The following is a 19,595-nucleotide window of genomic DNA, read 5'->3' on the forward strand; positions in this document are numbered from 1 at the left end:
TTTATGTTCACATTATGGAGTTTGAACATATTGTTCTTAGTAACATATCTCAAGAATGGAAGAAAAACTATACTCAGTACTGTTATGAAACAAATATATAATCCCCCATACTTTTATATGAATGATGAATCACAACTATAGCCCAGAATGAAAGAGGGAAGACAGGGGGAGAATAGGGGAAGGGGGAAGCTGTGTGAAGAGAAGGTAAACAGTGGGACATCACCTATGGTGCATATCATAAGGGTACATGTCAAATCTTTTAAGAGTAGAGTATAAATGTCTTAACACAACAAATAATTAAGTAAGGTGAACCCTATGTTAACCAGTTTGATATAAGCATTACAAATTATGTCTAAAATCAGCACCTTGTACCCCATAAAAGCAGTAATGTACAGTTATGATTCGATAAAAAAATTATGATATAAAAATAATAAGAACTTCATAAAAAAAAACTCAGTGTCCCTTCATTTCGACAATAACTTCTGACTTCTTTGCTTGTTTTTGTGTTTGTATTAACTTCACATTTCTACTCACCTGTGTCAAATGCATGCCGAGTGTCCATGTGCATTGTTAGCATTTTTACAGTATACTTCTTTCTTTCATTTAAATGAACTTTAGGAGGTGAGTAGAGATTATACTTCAGGAACACAGAGCAGGCATGAGATGGGACATATTTTTGTGACTGAGGCCTTTTTATTGAGAAAATGGCTCAAACACTAAAGAGTGGACACTCCAGGTACATCTTACCCCTCACAGTCTGGTATACCATTTGTTACATTAGATGGTGAATTTTCAGAACTTTGCTCCTTCCTTACACTAACTCAACTAAAGGACAAGCAGGAATTTTGTATTATTCACAGTTTTAACCAGAACTCTGTTTCAACTCATTTCTCAGGTGTTTTTATTTACTTCCCCATTCCACTTTGCCTTGTTTGATGCACAGTTGCTTATACTTTTGAACGCAAGGAAGTTCTGAATGTACAGATACATTCTATCAGTCCTCATTCATTCCTAGTCAGGAGACATGTTTCCATATGCAAACATGTGTAGTACCCATTCAAAGAACCCCTAAAGGCCCCTAACTGTCTCATCCTGAGTTCCCCGCACATCTGAACCCCCTCTTGGGTTAATTCCCAAAACAGGTTTCAGAATAGAACAGGAAGTTCCCTTAGTGCCCAAAGATTCCTAGACACGGGTAAAACAATGGTGCAACTTACCACAACCCCCTAGCAATGGCTAAACAATGGTGGAAAGCTTACTCAAGCAAAATTTCCCAAGCCAAGTTTATCCCCATGCCAGCTGCCAGGATGTAACCCCCTGACTCACTGTAACCAGTGCCAAACCCCTGACTCACTCTAACCCCACCCTTGTGAAAACTGACATGCTGTTGCCCGCCTGAGCCAACTCTGTAACCCCGCCCCTGAGCTAACCACCTGCCATGTTTTGCTTCTGTTTTTGCTTGGCTTGCCACATAGCACAAAAATGGTATAAAAATCAGCTTGATCCTCGCCTTGGGGCCGTTTGCCCTTTGGACAAAAATAGGCCTACGCGGGTGTAATAAATCACTATCTGATTTATACCTAGAGTGGGTATACCTGAGTCTGTCTTCAGGTTGCATGAGTACAACACATGTACTATTAACATGCTTATTTCCGTTCTGTGTTTAAAAATTGATAACTGAAACCTGGGAAATTTTACATTATCACAAGACAAAATCAGTAGCAATCAGAAAGAAAATCCAATTCTCAAATGTGAATTTAAATGATATAGCACAATATGACAGTGCTATTTTCTGAAACAGACTGTCGGCTTAAGCCCACGTTTAATATATTCTAATGTCCTCATAAGACAGTGAGTGAAGGAACCTTGGTACCATTTAATAATTTCCTGAAGCTATGTGAGTTACAACTTGCTGTACCCTCACATCAAAGTCCCTTTCTTCAAGGTCGGATCTCCTACATAGGCACAGTCTAATGACCTAATTCCCTCTCTCAGCACACACACTGAACTGAGTTAGAGGCCACAAGGTGGAAGAACCACTCTACCTGGCACGACTGATGTGCAGTATACAAACTACATTACAGTTTGGTACATTGGGAATGACGACTCTTTGAACATGAGTCCAACTCAGTGGTCATCATGATGAAATTGCTGGTAATTTCTCTTGCTTAGTAATATGATTCTGTACTTGGCATTATCGTCCTTATCATGTAAGGTTACAAAACTGAAGAGCCAGAAAAACACCAAAAATCCTCTGCCTGGATTCCAAGGACAAAGATTAGCTGTAAGTCACTCTTTACTTTAGGAAGGTTTAAGTTTTATAACTAGTTAAAAAAAACTGTTTAAAATTAAATATTAGCTAACCACGTATGAATTCTAAAATGCTATTCCAGTAGAAATGTCCCTTGGACTATGTCACATCATTCATGTAAAGAAAACAACATTAAACCAGGAACTTAAATTTAAATTTGTTGATACCTGTGGCTGGTTATTTTCACTTCCTTTAGGTTCTTCTTCCTCTTTCACTGATTTTGATAAAATTTTGTGTCCTGTAAATTTCATATATTAAGTTAAATGACTTGCTTAGAATGATATGATAAAATCTCTCAGCTTTATAAAAATGTATACAAACCTAAATTTATTTTTATCTTATAAATTGAGAGTTTAGATGAAGTTAAGTCTTTAGCAAACTATATACTTCTTTAAAAATTAATCCTAATCATCTAATACTTGAAAAACCACTCAGAAGGCTACTAGATGTCACCAGGTAGAAGGCATACGAAGATCACAGATTAACTCACAAATTCTTCCATCCAACATAAATGACAAAGCCATCATAAACAAAGAAAATTTTATCAATCCAGAAAAACATATCAAGTAGCCCTATGTACTCCTGTCTACCTCCTATTAGAACCTTCAACGCATTGCACATGTTAATCATCAAGTTGTTGTTACTTTTTATACCTTCATCAGTGTATGCCTGGTAATATATATGTGAAATGCTTTCTGCTCATATGCTGACAATCTTCTTTCCATTTTTTTTTTTTTTTACACAGATTGCTACGTGAGGACTCCATTCATTATGGCACTTTCCCTGGATAAACAGGCATATCCTCCCTCAGTAAGGCCTCAATACTCTAAGGATTTCTCCTTTGCAACTTCCCCACCTCAACTGTAAGTTATTTATTTCCTTTTCTATTCCCCAGATCTCAAGGCTGTAGGACACAATATTCCATAGCATCATTGGCAAACAGTTTTTATCTATTTTACTTGATAATTATGGAATGCGGTTAAAGGAAAATGAATAAGATGCATCAAGGTTGGCATTTCCAGAGCTCATGTGTGAGCTGAGAAGGAAAGGGTGAGATGAGCAAGCTGAAAAGTTGGAGAGGCCAAGAAAAAATGAGAGCAGGACGGGATGGAGCCCCCTGCTGCCTACAGATTAGGTGTACACTGTATCCTCTAGCTTTCCCATCTTAACATTTCTTCCTCCACTCATTCAAAAGCCTTGTAAGATACATCTAAGTAATTATGCATATTCACTCTAAATATGACATATTTATAAAAAAGGAAACAAATTGATTCCCCTCATCATTATAACATATTAACTAATTTTTACATTTAAAAATCAGTGTCATATTCATTGAAAATATTAAGGAAAGTCATGGAATGGGCTCAATAAATTTATGGTTTTTGACTTTATTTTCTGTGGGGATATTACATTAATCTCTTCCTGATTTTAGAAAACACCTATTTTAATAAAGAACATTTTTAAAAATGACCAGTGTTTTTATATTCAAGTTAATCTATTTTTATGAATTAATATACATATAGCACATATCTCTGATGCCTAACACTTACAGGAGGAGAAATGCATTGCTGCTATAGCCCCACAGATTCACCATTCCCCACAATTTTTTTTTTTCTCCCAAAATGTTCCTTGAATATCCAGACTGGAGAATTCAAACAGAAATAGTTTCAAATACCGGATCCTATCCTTCCAAATTCCACGTTATAATTCTAGCACACTCTCTTGCTTCCAGTGATCTCTGTGGCAGAAGTAATCTTAATCTTCTGTGTAAATGCAACTTTCTTGAATTGATACCAGAGCATTCTCTCGGTTTTCTTCATCATTAACTGCAACATTATGGGGATAACTTATTCCTTCCCTCTTTCCCTGCTCATGAAACTTTTTTTCAGATCTCTCGTCACCATTCTTTTCAGGGATCATTTATGTCCCTTATTTCCTCTTCAATTACTAGTAATAGTTCATATCTATAATTTGGAATTGTTCACTTTTTTCTTTATCCCATCTGGCTAGGAACATGTTCAGAAATACATATAAAAACAAAATAATGCCCTCCGTTGATCCTTCTGTTGGAAATGTTCTCCAATAGCTCTTCCTATATATTTCTCTACAGGGATGTCTATAGTCTTGTTACTTAGTGTGGTCCAAGAACCCACAGCATTGGAGTCACCTGAGAAGTATTAGAAACACAGAGTCCCGGGGGAGTGGTAGCTCGACCCTGTAATCCCAGCACTCTGGGAGGCCAAGGCAGGTGGATGCCTGTGCTTTGGAGTTTAGGACTAGCCTGAGCAAGAATAAGATCCCATCTGTAAAAATTGTCTTTTACAGGAAGATACAGTTCTTACCTTCTACTTGTGCATTTACTCTGTTTTTTTCTTCTTGATTGGCATCCTGAGATGAATGACTAAGATCCTTCTCTGAAAGAGTCTCTGAAATACTCTGTTAAAGTTAATATCAATATGAGTTAAGTTAAAAATAATAAGTTACATCAATATTTGCTAATCATTTTCTTCAAAAACAACTGAATTTCTTTTGGTAAAAGCAATTACATATAAAACTAAGAGAAACATGTATTGAAAGCCAAACACTTCAATACAGAACTTCATATATGCTGTCTAGCTCAAGCTCATCTTTTATGTGCATATCGGTGTGTAGACACAGCATGAAAGGCCACAAGGAATCATATTCACAAAAAATATGCACTCGTGCATGTTTCAACATGGAACAAGCTTGAAAATAACCGATTACTTTGTACTCACCACAAGAAATAAGAGAACATTTTTTAAAACAAAATACACTCGCTCTAATATTTACCCATTAAACACATAAAATATTTCTTAATGGAATTTAGCATGAAAATTTGACACACAGCATTCTAATAAACTTTGTATATGTCATACTGGGCATAAACTGAACATTCATTTTTATTTCATATTAACATAAGTGTACCTAAACAGAACATTTCTGAAGCTGCTTTATTTAGGTAAACAAAAGGTTAGAAAAATATAAAATATGTTTTGTAGAGCTTTTACTTATGGTTGAATAAAAGGATACCACAGTTAAAAATAACTGTTTTATTATGTTTAAATAAAATCAAACAAACACTAGATATAGTATGTAACTTTTTACTAACAAAAAGCAAATTAGGAACTATAGAAAACCTCAATATAAAAGCATACAAACATTTATTTTTTAAGCATCTAAGGTATCCCAGACACGTATTTGCACATTTTCATTTCTATGCATTATAATGATAAAAATAAAATTGACTGATGATGATGATGATGATGATGATTACCCTACCTTCTGCTTCCTGGTGTTCCCAGGATGTTTAGAGTAAAAAATGATACATATGTGATCCATTGCTTTCTTTCCTATCTTCCTCCCACAATTTCACATGGCTGGCTCCCTCTCATCCTTTAGCTGATAGCTTGAAAATCACACTCAGAAAGATCTTTCCTGACTATAGATTTCCACCCCAGTCCTTTCCGCATTAACTGCAATCTTCTTCTATATTGTCTAACCTGATATTCTCTGTTTTCTCTATATGAAGCCCCCATAGTAAGTCAGAATTTTTGGTTGTTTGGCTTTCTGTTGATACTACTATATCTATATGAAGCCCACATAGTAAGTCGGAATTTTTGGCTGTTTGGCTTTCTATTGATACTACAATACCATAAGTCATCCTATTGTACATTCAATGTCTAAGTACTTAGCACATAATTGGTACTCATAGTACCAGATACTACTTCAGAGGCTGAGGCAAGGGGATAATTGAAGCCCAAGAGTTTGAAGTTGCTGTGAGCTATGACACCACAGCACTCCACCCAGGGCACAGAATGAAATTCTATCTCAAAAAAAAAAAAAAAAATATATATATATATATATATATCAAGGTCAAACATGTACAAATCTCATTGGGAAGGTTGTAAGCACAAAATCACTATTCTTACAGGATGTCTCCCACAACAGTCTCCCAAAACTTATTATACCCCAAATTAGAAAGGCTCATGCCAGTTCTAACTTGCTTAACTTTCCATTTTTTCCTTGACACTACTGTCTTAATGTTTTTGTTTTAAAGAACTACTTCCCATATTTATTAAATCATTAAATAAAACTGTGAACATTTCTTACATTTGCATGCATACTTTTCAAACTATAAAAATGTTTCCAGATTTCATACTATATTTGTTCATTACACATACCTAAGAGGTTGACATTATTGCCATGTTTATGAATTAGGTCACAGACATTCAAAATTAATTAAATAATTTCCCTCAGTTTCCACAGAAAGTGAAAGATCCAGAATAACACGTCTTTTGACATCCATTTGATGCTGGTGCTGCTGCCCAACCACTGCTTCTAAGAGGTCAGCCTTTCCCATGTCTTCCTACCTGAGCTCTGCTTCCGAATAAATTGTCAGTATTTCACACCTACAGTATATCAGAAGCATGGCTGCCACAAAAGTATTCTATGTGTTCTATTTTAGAAAATGATTTTTGCTTATTAAAACTCCAATAAATCAAATTGTTACTATTACAGTCCAACATGTTCACTTACTCCCCATGATTTTTTTTTTTTCTCTTAAAATGTTCCTTGATGATCTAGACTGGTCAATTCAAACACAGTAACAGTTTTGAGTGCCAGATTTTGTCATTACATGTTCCAAGTTATAAAAATCAAGTCTCCAAACTGCTTTTCCCTGAATTTCATTAGGCCTTTTATTACACATCCATATTTAACAAAGACTCATGTATTTGGCTATAGGTGAATTTGGAATAATTCTTTAATTTTTAAATAAACTTAACTTCAAAGCCAAATGGAATTCTTATAACTCCTAAGCCTTATCATTTTGTATTATATTACACTGTCTTTTTAAAGGAATCTTGCAAATTAGCAGAATTTTACTATCCAGCAGCTCATTCTTTCCACATAATTACTTTATTAATTATGGCCTGATAATGTAAGAAAATAATTCCTTGTGGGAACATACGCAGCTGAGAAAAGGTAATTAAAAGCATCCCTTTTATGTTTTAAAGTTGTCAATGCTTACATTTTAAAGTAATGATAAGAAAAGACAGTACCTCCAAATACAAACTTGGTTCTTTTGGTTTGTCGTGTCCTGATAACAGTACAGAGATTTTATCTATAAAATGTCATTTAAAGATAAATTAATGATAAAAATATTACTGCATTTTCAAAACATATACAAATGTATCTCCATTTGTGACTATTTCAGTAAAATAAAACTCATAGCAAAAAGAATTTCAGAAGGTTAAAGCAGTTTCAGGAAAAAGTTTATAGTATAAAAAAGGTGGCAAAAGAAACGTACTTAAAAGGAATGGACAGTATATTTAAAAGGAATGGACATTATCTACTTGTGACCTTACCTATGGTGCATATTGCAAGGGTACATGTCAAATCTATGAAGTGTAGAGTATCAATGTCTTAACACAACAATTAAGTAAGTGAGGTGAAGGCTATGTGACCCAGCTTGATTTAAGCATTCAAAATTGTATATAAAATCAGCACATCATACCCCATAAATACATTACTGTACATAGTTATGATTTAATAAAAACAATAAAATAAATCAAAGGAATGGAAATTAAACCAATACGCATTATTGGTTTTTATTTCATAATAGCATGTAATTAAAAATTTTAGATGTTTCCCCTAATTATAAGATTACCACCTCTAATAATTTATTTACACAAAAATAAAATTGTCATTACCTATTTGCTTTTGTGTAGCACTTTCAACAATACCAATCGTGTTGGTATTGTCTCCAACTTCTGACTCTCTTGCTCCTTCCTATTGAGAAAAAGAAAAGTCAACTTCAGGAAATGTATTGATTCACTCACACATCAATCTGTTAGCAAAACAACACACATTCACTATGTTTATCAAGCATATGCACTACCTGGGAGAATAATTTGAACATAGAAACAGAAGACAGAGTCTGTCCTATATTTAAGTGGGTGTGGCAAAGATATATGGAAACAAATAAGAAAGGTAATTCATGAGTCTGTAATTACAGTAAATTAATTACACAAACGATACAATGGAGGAAGAGTCAGTTCTACTCAGGAAGCTTAGGAAATGCAGCAAAGATAGAGGCGTATTTTCAAAGACACGATGTGCACAGTGAGAGTGTGAAGGGCTTTTAGACAGGAGAGAAGGGGCAAAAGGATGAGGAATGGAACCACAGGGCATATGAGGGCTATGAAGGTAATGCGGTAAAACTGCAACCTTGTGATAAGGAACAGGTTTTAGAGATGAAATGAGAGAATCAGGCCAAGCTACCAAAGACAGGTGGCAGAAGAGGTGCAAACTTTCCCTTTCCTGTAATGGGATCCACTCAATAAGCAGGTAAGTCAGGCCACCACAAACATATTTTCAAAAGGTCACATTGGTAGCAATGTGAAAACAGATGAACACCTGACAAAATCAGAAAAGAGCTTTTCAAAATCATAGATCAGAAAGAGAATTATGGTAACAAGCTATGAACACTGGTAATGGTGAGTGACTGGATTGGTGATCTGCAGGAGAGATAAAGTACAAGATTTACACTAACTTAATGTTTCAGTGCTACTTACTAGATGTTATTTACTAGAAAAGAAAAATCAGATGACAAAATAGGGCACCAAGAGTCAAGGAAGTAAGGGAAGGGTTAAGGACAGTGTGTTCAGTCCTTAAAATCCAATATGTCAACTATGAAGCACCCAAGGACATAGGAGATAAATCTGGATACATACTTTAGGAAGAGATTACTTACTCATGAAAGGAATATGGTGTTAAGAACATAAGTATGTGTAAGATATTCTAACTGGCACACCTATGTAGTGCAAATCCAACAGAACTCTGACATTTGGAAAATGAGAACAAGAGGAGAAAATAAAACCATAGGATTCAAATTTTATATTTTAACATTTTTGAAGAAAAATATACTTTCATTAATATATGCAAATATTTATTTCTTGTTATTGTGTGCATTTTTAAAATTGAAGAAATTGTTTAACTCAAAAAAAAAAATTCAAGATGCTACAAGAAAACTCTTTCAATAATTATCCCTACAAATTTTAACTTGTAGAAGAAAAATGCTGTTATGATTAGAGAATTATGAGGGCATTTTAAGTACTACTATGATGTAAGAAAGAAATGTAAAACCCTAGTTTGAATTTCACATGGTTTTCTTATTCTTCTGTCAACAACATACTAATAACTCTGTCTATTGACACCTGATAGAATGGTCATTAAAAGTTAAAGAAAAGGGGTGTGGTATGTCTTTTGTGGGTGGGACAAGGGTTCTTTTTTTATTATTATTAAATCATAGCTGTGTACATTGATATGATCATGGGGCATCATACACTAGCTTCATAAACCGTTTGACACGTTTTCATCACACTGGTTGACACAGCCTTTCTGGCGTTTTTTTAGTTATTGTGCTAAGACATTTACATTCTACATTTACTAAGTTTCACATATACCCTTGTAAGATGCAGCACAGGTGTAATCCCAATTATCCCCCTCCCTCTATGCCCCTCCCCCTCCCTCCTCTCCCTTTCAAACTTCCCTGTAAATATCTCAAGAATGGAAAAAAAAGTACCCAATGTACTCAGCCCTACTATGAAACTAATTTAGGGCTTTCACATGAAAGCTATAACTCAGTTACAACCTAAGAATAGGGAGACAAGGGTTCTTATCTAACAAAGCAATCAATGTACGCTGGATCTGTGTACTCTCAAGGAAACTTCAACAACAACAACAACAACAAAATTGAAGAAAGGATCTAGAATTTAAAAAACCCTATGATTATACATGTTGAAGATTCAGAAATCTCCCAGTATATCCATGATTGTCCAGCAGGACCCGATACTCACATGAGGAAAGAAGAAATGGACTAAAACATCGGGCCCACAGGACTGTGGTGTTTTACTGATAAAAGACATTGTGCACAAGGTTTGACAAGTATGAATACTAAAGTTAATAATGCTTCTTTAGAATAATAAAATGTTTGCATTCTGGATATATTTGTCAAATTAAGAAATGACCTTCCAGAGATAATTTTGTATACTATTTGGCAGTCTTTACTGCCTTATGCTTCTATAATTTTGTGTAGTTTATTTGATGATTCTTTAATCAAATCTGACTTACATTTACTGGATGTGTGAACATCTGTGTCCATTACAGAGATTTCATGAGCACAAGATGAATGAGAAAAACACCAAAACACACAACTGACTAATTTGTTTAAGAGGTTTGAATTTAAAATATCTTTTCACATTTAATGGATACATAAATTTTAATTTTAGTTAACAAAACTATAAATGCTTATTTATTTTGCCTTCTTATTTTCAAAAAGTTCAGCTACCAAGAAATTACATCAAATAGTAAGATAAATTAGTTAAGTTGAGAATATAGTAAACACTGTTAGAAAACTTAAACAAAAGCCAGAAGAGCCAAATACTAACAATTCATTTAATAATTCTAATAGAGCCTAAAAGAAGTTTCACTTTGTATAATCTATGAGCATAGGTTTGACTAGATTAAATATGAGATGACATTTCATTAAATTGAAAAGAAATAATACAGACTAAATTTCCTTTCTTAGAAATACTACCAAATAATAGAGAATAGACCTTAAAAAGAAGATTGATGTTCAGGCTGTCATAAGCAATCAAAGGAAAAGATAACTTTGGGGCGTTGTTCATAAATGGAATACCCCCCAAAAGAAAAGATAACCACACAGAATAAACATGTTTTTTTCTAAAAAATAAAATAAAACTCCTTTATTATTATTATTATTATTATTATTATTATTATTATTATTTTTAAGACAGAGTCTCACTATGTCCCCCTAGGTAGGGTGCCATGGCGTCACAGCTAAAAGCAACCTCCAACACTTGGGCATCAGTGATTCTCTTGCCTCAGCCTCATAAGTAGCTGGGTCTACAGGGTCCTGCCATAATTCCTGGCTATTTTATTGTTGCAGTTATCATTGTTGAGCAGGCCCAAGCCAGGTTTGAAACTACCAGATCGGAAGTATGTGGCATGCGCCCTAACCACTGAGGTACGGGTGTCGAGCCATTTTCTAATATTTGTAATTGATACGTAATAGGGGTCCATATTTGGGGTGTACACATTATAATTTCACACATTCATATCATCAACTCAGGGTATAAGGATATTCATCATCTTAAATATGTAAACACATATACATTTTTATATATACATTTTTTTGGGGGGAAATAGCTTTATCCTCTGTCATAACACAAACCAACAGACTTTGGTGTTGGCAAGTGAGGAAACACAACAGTAGAACACTCTGCTCACTGAGGAGGAGGATGAGTTACAAAGCCTTCCCCCATTTCTCGTGCAGCTGAGATAAAGCCATAACCCTTATAAACAGATCATTATATTAAAAATATTTCCAGGGCCCACCTGGCTCTGCTCCTACACAAATAGGGTTACTCTCTGTAGTAAAAAGGGTGATATTTTGGGGGCAGAAATTTGGGGGGTGGTAGCTGGAAGACAACCCAATGTGTAATGAAGGCTCTCCCAAACATCCAGAATAGAGGGGCAAGGGGGCCCTGTCATTGGCTGAGAAGTGTACCTGGAGGTAGTCTCACTCCTGTCCTCAATCCCTGATGCTCTTGAGTGATCTGTCCTTTCAGACACCCCCCATTCCACTCTCAGAGTCTATTATTTTCTTGGAACCCACCTATTTAGATCACCAACCAAGTTTTGGTGTCCCCTATTGCTTAGGCCTCTGAAGTCATCCCCTTTAAATTACAGCCCTCTCCTTAAATACAAAGCATGAGGAGACCTCAAGGGTCCTTCCTGCCAGGAGTATATTCCAGGGGTCAGTCAGTTTGGGGGTCCCCCTCAGCCCAGACCATGAATTAAATTGGTGCTGGGCCCTGTGTTCATTGGTGGAGACCTCAAAGACATAGGCAGGGCAGTAATTCCAATAAGACACCCGGCAATTCCTGGTGTCTCTGTTTGTCACCACCGGGAGGATGGTGGAGTTTTCAAGGATGCTGTTCATCATGTATCATTCAGCCAGTTACTACAACTTGTGCAGAAAATTCACCAGGTACTCCTAGAGGGGTGAGCACAACAGGCAGTACACAAATCTCCGTCCTCCAGCTGGGCCCGCTCTGTCACCACCTTCTCCACCACCTGCTTGCCAAAGGAGAAGGCCTTGGAGGAGCACATGAGGGTCATGTGCTCCAGGCTCTCATACTGGCTGCTCACTCTGTATAAGGCACCACTGTTACTGCTTCCACCACTGCTAGCCCTGGTCTTCTCACCACTTGGGCCCCAGTTCAGTTCTGCCAAAAACTTAAACAGGAAAAAGACAGGGGGAGGAGGCCATGATCATCAGTTCCTGGACACCACCCTTTTCTCAGAGAATTTGTAATTGATCTGCTGGACATCCACACTCTTGAGTGGGGGTACTCCAGGGCTGGGGCAGTGCTGGGTGATATGTACAAACAGGTGCCTCTGGTATGAGCCAGTTGCATTTGGCAGTTCCACACAGGCAGAGAACTCTACTAGCTGCAACCAGGAAGAGCCCAGGGCCCAAGCCTGCCTGGCTGGGGATAATGGAGCAAGTACAGACAGGGGTGAGAGGGGTTAAGTGAACCCATTCCCTGGTCAATAGATGGGGGAGTCAATGACAAGAAGAATGGCTTCACATCTCAAACTTGCAGAGGGGTCTAGGGCCCCAGGCCAAAACTGGAAAAGCTCAGAGGCTTGAGGACCACCAGGACCCAGTTTGGTGAGCTGGGCCAACGATGTGGTAGCCATGGTTCGGAAAGCCTTGTTCTTGGAAACCTGGTCCTTTAGCTTGGACTAGATTTCTCTTGATTACTTTCAAGTTGAAACCTGTATGAGACTAGAGACCTGGTTGGAAGTTCGGACCTTCTCCATTCTTAGCTTGATATAGCAGGTAATCATTTCATTCTAACCATACATCTTGCCTTCAAAGGACAAGATGATTTTCTGACAACCATAGAGCAGGTAGATGGCCAAGCTCTGCTCAGTATCTGGGTTCCAAACACCCTCTGCATCTGTGTCCACTTTCCTTCTAGTACCCTTCCTGCCTGTGCCACTCTCATCACTGCCGTCCTTAATGCTTGTCCAGTCATGGCCATCATCCACAAGGGACCCTAACCCAGGGTTCCCAATCATGGCCTCCCAGCCTGTGGCTGAGGAACCATCACCTTAGATATTTATCTTTCATTCATGCTAGGAACTTATGAAATATCTTTTAGCTATTTGTAAATGTATACAAGATTAATGTTACTATAGCCATCATTAAGTTTTCTTTATGTTCCTTATTAACATCAGTTATAAGTCATTCAGATAAATCTGAACACGTTTTCATTACCTGGCTTTTTTTTCTAAGTTAGGTTTAAAATAATTTCTATTATATCTTATGCAGAGATCATGCCGCCATTTAACTCCACTATTTCTGTCGTGTTTTTATTTATTTATTTATTACTTTTCTTTTTTAGAGACAGAGTTTCACTTTTTCACCCATGGTAGAGTGCCTTGGCATCACAGCTCACAGAAACCTCCAACTCCCAGGCTTAAGCAATATGCTTGCCTCAACCTCCTGAGTACCTGGGATTATAGGCACCCACCACAACACCTGGCTATCTGTTGTGTTTTCATAATAATCTCCCTCATCTGGACTGTCTTACTCAATGTTTATATTTATCTTGCCCTTCCTCAATCAATTCTTTCCCTTCATCCCCCTCTTCTTTCCATGTTTGTTGAGCTGGGGTTTTTTGGTTGCTTTATAGTACTTTCCTTCCATAATGATAAGCTTAAGCTTTGCTCCACTAGTTTTCCTAATGCTCAATGCTAAGCACATCTCTGGCTTGTCAATATATGATTTCTCTTATGATTATGAGGACTTTTTTTGTTAGATCTTTCTTATTATTATGAGAATCAGTGGGATGTATGTGAAAAAAATCACATTGTATCCCATAAATGCATTAATGTACACAGATATGATTTAATAATAAATAAATATCCTTTAAGAAAGGTTTTATGAAGACAACTTACCTCTGTATCACAATGGTTGACAAAGGCCATTTGAGGACCTGGTATGAATGGCTGGACTAAAGTGAAGGTGGAAAAATGGTTTTCAGCCATTTCTTCTTTTTGACAAACAGAAGGCCTGTCCTTAACCAAAGTTGCTCTTGCTACAGTAAAAATAAGGTAAAGAATACATAAAAATATTGGTAGTTCACAATCAATAAATAACACAAGAAGAGACAGTCTTCAAAAAGCTTACAATTTTCCTTGCATATCTGAGAAGCAGTCTATAGAATTTTAAAATCTGGATTGGAAACCCAAAAGGAAACGGAAAAGGAAGAAAAAGGAAACCAGAAAAAGGAGAGGTTGCAATCTTAATTTCAGATACAAGCAGTTTTAAAGCAACTAAAATTAAGAAAGACAAAGATGGAAGAGAGGAAAGGAGGGAGGGGGGTGATGGTTCATGGTGTTTGGCACACCTCTTGGAGAAAAAACACATTTATAAGAGGGAATTTGCCTGACAAATGCAATTAGTGTAACTTGGCTATTTGTACCTTCAGTGAATCCCCAACAATAATAAATAAATAAATAAACAAATAAATAAATAAATAAATAAAATAAAAATAAAAAAGAAAGACAAAGATGGACACTTTATACTGGTCAAAGGTACAATACAACATGAAAACATATCAATTTTAAATATTTATGCACCCAACTTTAATATGCCCATATTTATGAAACAGACCATGAAGGGTCTGAGCAATATGACATCCCAATGACACCATAATAGCTGGGGACATTAACATCCCTCTGACAGAACTGGACAGGTCCTATAAATGGAAACTAACCAAGATACAAGGGACTTAAATATGACCCTGGAACAAATGGGATTAATATACATATACAGAACGCAACATCCCAAAGCAAAAGAATATACATTTTTCTCAGCCCATCATACATACTCCAAAATTGACCACAACCTAGAATACAAATCAAACCTCAGCAAAATTAAAACAATAGAAAGTATACCTTATACCTTCTCAGACCACAGGGCAATAAAGGTGGAACTCAACTCCAACTAAAATGAACATCTCTACACAAAGACATGGAAATTAAATAACTTTTAGCTAAATGAGAGTTATGTTCAAGAAAAGATAAAAGAGGAAATCATTAAATTCCTCAAACATAACAACAATGAAGGAATAAGTTCTAAAAACCTGTGGGATACAGTGAAAGCCGTCTTATGAGGGAAATGTATTACATTAGATGCCCACATTTGAAAAACAGAAAGGGAGTGCATTGACAAACTCAAGAACCATCTTATGGAATTGGAAAAATAAAACAATCTCATCCCCAAACCAGCAGAAGGAAAGAATTAACCAGAATTAAATCAGAGATTAATGAAATTGAAAACAAAAGATTCATTCAAAAAATTAATGAAACAAAAAATATTTATTTATTTATTTATTTATTGCAGTTTTTGTCCAAGGCTGGGTTTGAACCCTCCACCTCTGGCATATTGGGCTGACACCCTACTCCTTTGAGCCACAGGTGCCCCCCCAAAATGATTTAATTTTTTGAAAAAATAAATAAAATAGATAACCTGTGGCGAGATTAACAAGAAACAGAAAGCAAAATCTCTAATCACATCAATCAGAAACAATAAACAGGAAATAACAACAGATGCCACAGAGACACAAGAGATTATCTCTGAGTACTACAAGAAACTCTATGCCTAGAAATTGTATAATGTGGAGAAAATGGATCAATAACAAGAATAATATCCTCTCCCTAGACTTTAAACAAGAACAAACAGATCTCCTGAAAAGACCAATCTCAACCACTGAGATTGAAGAAAAAATGAAAAATTTCCAGACCAAAAAATGCCATGGTCCAGATGATTTCACACCAGAATTCTATCAGACCTTCAAGGAAAAGCTTATACTCATATTGGAGAAATTATTCCAAAAAAAAAAAGAGAGGGAGAAGGAAGGAATCTTCCCCAACACGTTCTACAAAGCAAATATTACCCTGATACTAAAACCAGTAAAACACCCAACTAAATTGAGAATTTTAGACCAATTTCACTAATGAATATAGATGCAAAACTTCTCAATAAAATCCTACCCAATAAATTACAGCTACACATTAAAAAAATAAAATCACAATCACGCAGGATTCATCCCAGAGATGCAAGCCCAGTAAACAAAAAATGTACTTCACCATATCAACAGAAGCAGAAACAATGACCATATGATCCTCTGAATAGAGGCAGAAAAAGCATTCAGTAAAATTCAACATCTTTTTTTCTAATAAGAACACTTAAAAATATAGGCATAGGTGGCATATTTCTTAAACTTATTGAAGCCATCTATGACAAACCCACTGCTAGTATTATACTAAATTGAGTAAAACTGAAAACTTTTCCACTTAGAACTGGAACAAACACAAGGTTGTCCTCTACCACCACTACTATTCAACATAGTGCTGGAAGTTCTAACCAATTCAATCAGGCAAGAGAAGGCTATAAAGGGCATCTTAATGGGAGCAGAAGAGGTCAAACTCTCCCTCTATGCCAATGATGATCTTATACTTAGAGAACACCAACAACTCAACAACAAGAATCCTGGAAGTGATCAAAAAATACACTAAGGTCTCAGGATATAAAGTTAATCTCCACAAGTCAGTAGCCTTTGTATATGCCAATAACAGCCAAGATGAGAAGCTAATCAAGGACACAAATGTCTTCACAGTAGCCTCAGAAAAAATGAAATACCTAGGAATATACCTAATAAAAGAGGTGAAGGACCTCTATAAAGAAACTTACAAAACCCTAAGAAAAGAAATAGCAGAGGATATTAACAAATGGAAGGATATACCATGCTCTTGGCTGAAGAGAAAAAACATTATTAAAATTTCTATACTCCCAAACCATTCTACAGATTTTATGAAATCCCCATTAAAATACCATCATCATACTTTCAAAATGTAGGAAAAAATAATTCTGCATTTTGTATGGAACCAAAAAAAAAAAAATGTTATAGCCAAAGCAATTCTTAGTAATAAAAACAAAGCCAGGGCATATCCCTACCAGACTTTCAGCTGTAAAGATCAAAACAGCACGGTATTGGCACAAAAATAGTCACTGACATTTAGAACTGAACAGAAAACCATGAAAGGAAACTAATATCTTACAACTACCTGATCTTTGATAAAACAAACAAGAACATAAACTAGGGAAAAGAATCCCTATTCAATAAATGGTGCTGGGAGAACTGTATAATGATATGTAAAAGACTGAAACTGGGCCCTCATCTCTCATCACTTACAAAAATTGATTCAAGATAGATAAAAGGTCTAAATCTAAGGCACGAAACAATAAAAATCCTCAAAGAAAGTGTGGGGAAAACACTTGAAGATATCAACCTGGGGAAAGATTTTATGAAAAAGACTTCTGTGGCAATCACCACAACACCAATAATAAACAAATGGGACTTAATTAAACTGAAAAGCTGCTATACAGCTAAGGGAACAATAACCAAAGCAAACAGACAGCCTTCAGAATGGGAAAAGATATTTGCATAATATGAATTGCACAAAACCATGATTACTGGGATGTATAGACAACTCAAATTAATCAACTAGAAAAGATCCAAGAATCCTATATATCACAGGGCAAGAGACATGAATAGAACCGTTCTAAAGACAGATGAATAGCTAACAAACATATGAAATAATACTCATCATCCCTGATCATCAGAGAAATGCAAATCAAACCCACCACAAAATATCACCTAGCCCCAAAATGGCCCACATCACAAAGTCTCAAAGCAGCAGATGCCGGTGTGGATGTGGAGAGAAGGGAACACTTTTACGCTGCTGCTGTGGCTGCTAATGAATACAATCTTTTGAAAGGAAGTATGGATAATCCTCAAAGAAGTCAAATTAGATCTGCCATTTAATCCTGCAATCCCATTACTAAGCATCTACCCAGAAAAAAAGAAATCCTTTTATCATAAGGACATTTGCGCTAGACTGTTTATTGCAGCTCAATTTAAAATCACAAAATGTGGAAACAACCTAAATGGCCACCAACCCAGGAATGGATTAATAAGCTGTGGTAGATATATACCATGGAATATTATTCAGCCACTGAAAAAGATGGAGACTTTATATCTTTCATATTAACCCAGATGAAGATGGAAAACATTGTTCTTAGTAAATTATCACAAGAACGGGGAAGCAAAAATCCAATGTGTATATTTATATTCTAATATGAAGGCAATACATGATCTAATTCAAGGGGTATGGTAGCAGAACGAGGTAGCGGGGAGAGGCAGAGGTAGAAGGGGAGTGGGGGACACAGTGTGTGGCATACCTCTTGGGGGCAGAACACAAGTATAAGAGGGACTTTATCTAATAAATGCAATCAGTGCAACCTAATTCTTTGTTTACCCTTAATGAATTCCAAACAATAAAAAATGCACATTTTGATTTCATTGATTTTGATTTTTTTACTTTTTATTCTGATTGATTTTCGCTCTAATTTTTATTTCCTTTTGTCACTTTAAGTTTCACTAGCTCTTATTCTAGTTTCTTTTTTTATTAATATTAAATCATAGCTGTCTAGCTGATAGATCATGAAAAAAATGCACATTTTGTGTATGATTTACAATTTGTTAAAAAAGAAGACTGATACATTGTTACAAAGTATTCCTTTGGGATCATACTTGAATACCAGAGTAGAATTAATAGTCATACTATTGGTGGGCTATTACTGCAGAAAGAAACTCTTACTTCCCTTCCTTTGTTTATAAAATGTAAACAAGAACAAGATCTATCAAAATTATTTGATACCTGTAAGGAGCTACTATTTTCAATAATCATAATACTAAAAAACCCTACCATACTGACAGAAAATGCTATCATTTGCAGAATCAGTATCACGTGAGTATAGTCTCAAACTTAAAAAGATTGATTTCTGAAATGAATGAGGAGCACTTAGAATACAGTATAAAGCATTCCCCCTTATCTGTTACTTGTGTGAGAAAAAACACACTCAACCTGTTTTTCCTTTGTCCTCACACCACCACGACACTAATCAACAGAGAGGATTTATGTGACCTATGTGTGGGAATATTTTTTCACTCCAAAAATCCCACAATCGATTCTTCAGTAGACACCAGCTGGGTGTCCTCCCGTTTGATCCCAGCACCATCTCCTCGGTGACAGT

The 19,595-nt window shown here is 35.9% G+C and overlaps 1 protein-coding gene and 1 pseudogene across 1 annotated transcript in view; both read right to left on the reverse strand.

The window, feature by feature from the left end:
* The window catches only part of LOC128579470 (putative ankyrin repeat domain-containing protein 20A4), an 86,276-nt gene that overhangs the window by 36,261 nt on the left and 30,420 nt on the right, over positions 1-19,595 (reverse strand). The window contains exons 7-11 of the mRNA XM_053581548.1: positions 14,390-14,529; positions 8,044-8,122; positions 7,393-7,454; positions 4,654-4,747; positions 2,479-2,549 (exon numbers count right to left, since the gene is read on the reverse strand). Of these exons, the coding sequence (XP_053437523.1) occupies positions 2,479-2,549; positions 4,654-4,747; positions 7,393-7,454; positions 8,044-8,122; positions 14,390-14,529 (446 nt within the window). The remainder of the gene's footprint in view (positions 1-2,478; positions 2,550-4,653; positions 4,748-7,392; positions 7,455-8,043; positions 8,123-14,389; positions 14,530-19,595) is intronic.
* Positions 12,096-13,507, reverse strand: LOC128579465 (transcriptional enhancer factor TEF-4-like; annotated as a pseudogene).

Source organism: Nycticebus coucang, unplaced genomic scaffold (genome assembly GCF_027406575.1).
Source record: "Nycticebus coucang isolate mNycCou1 unplaced genomic scaffold, mNycCou1.pri scaffold_57, whole genome shotgun sequence".
In the NCBI taxonomy this organism is placed as follows: domain Eukaryota; kingdom Metazoa; phylum Chordata; class Mammalia; order Primates; family Lorisidae; genus Nycticebus; species Nycticebus coucang.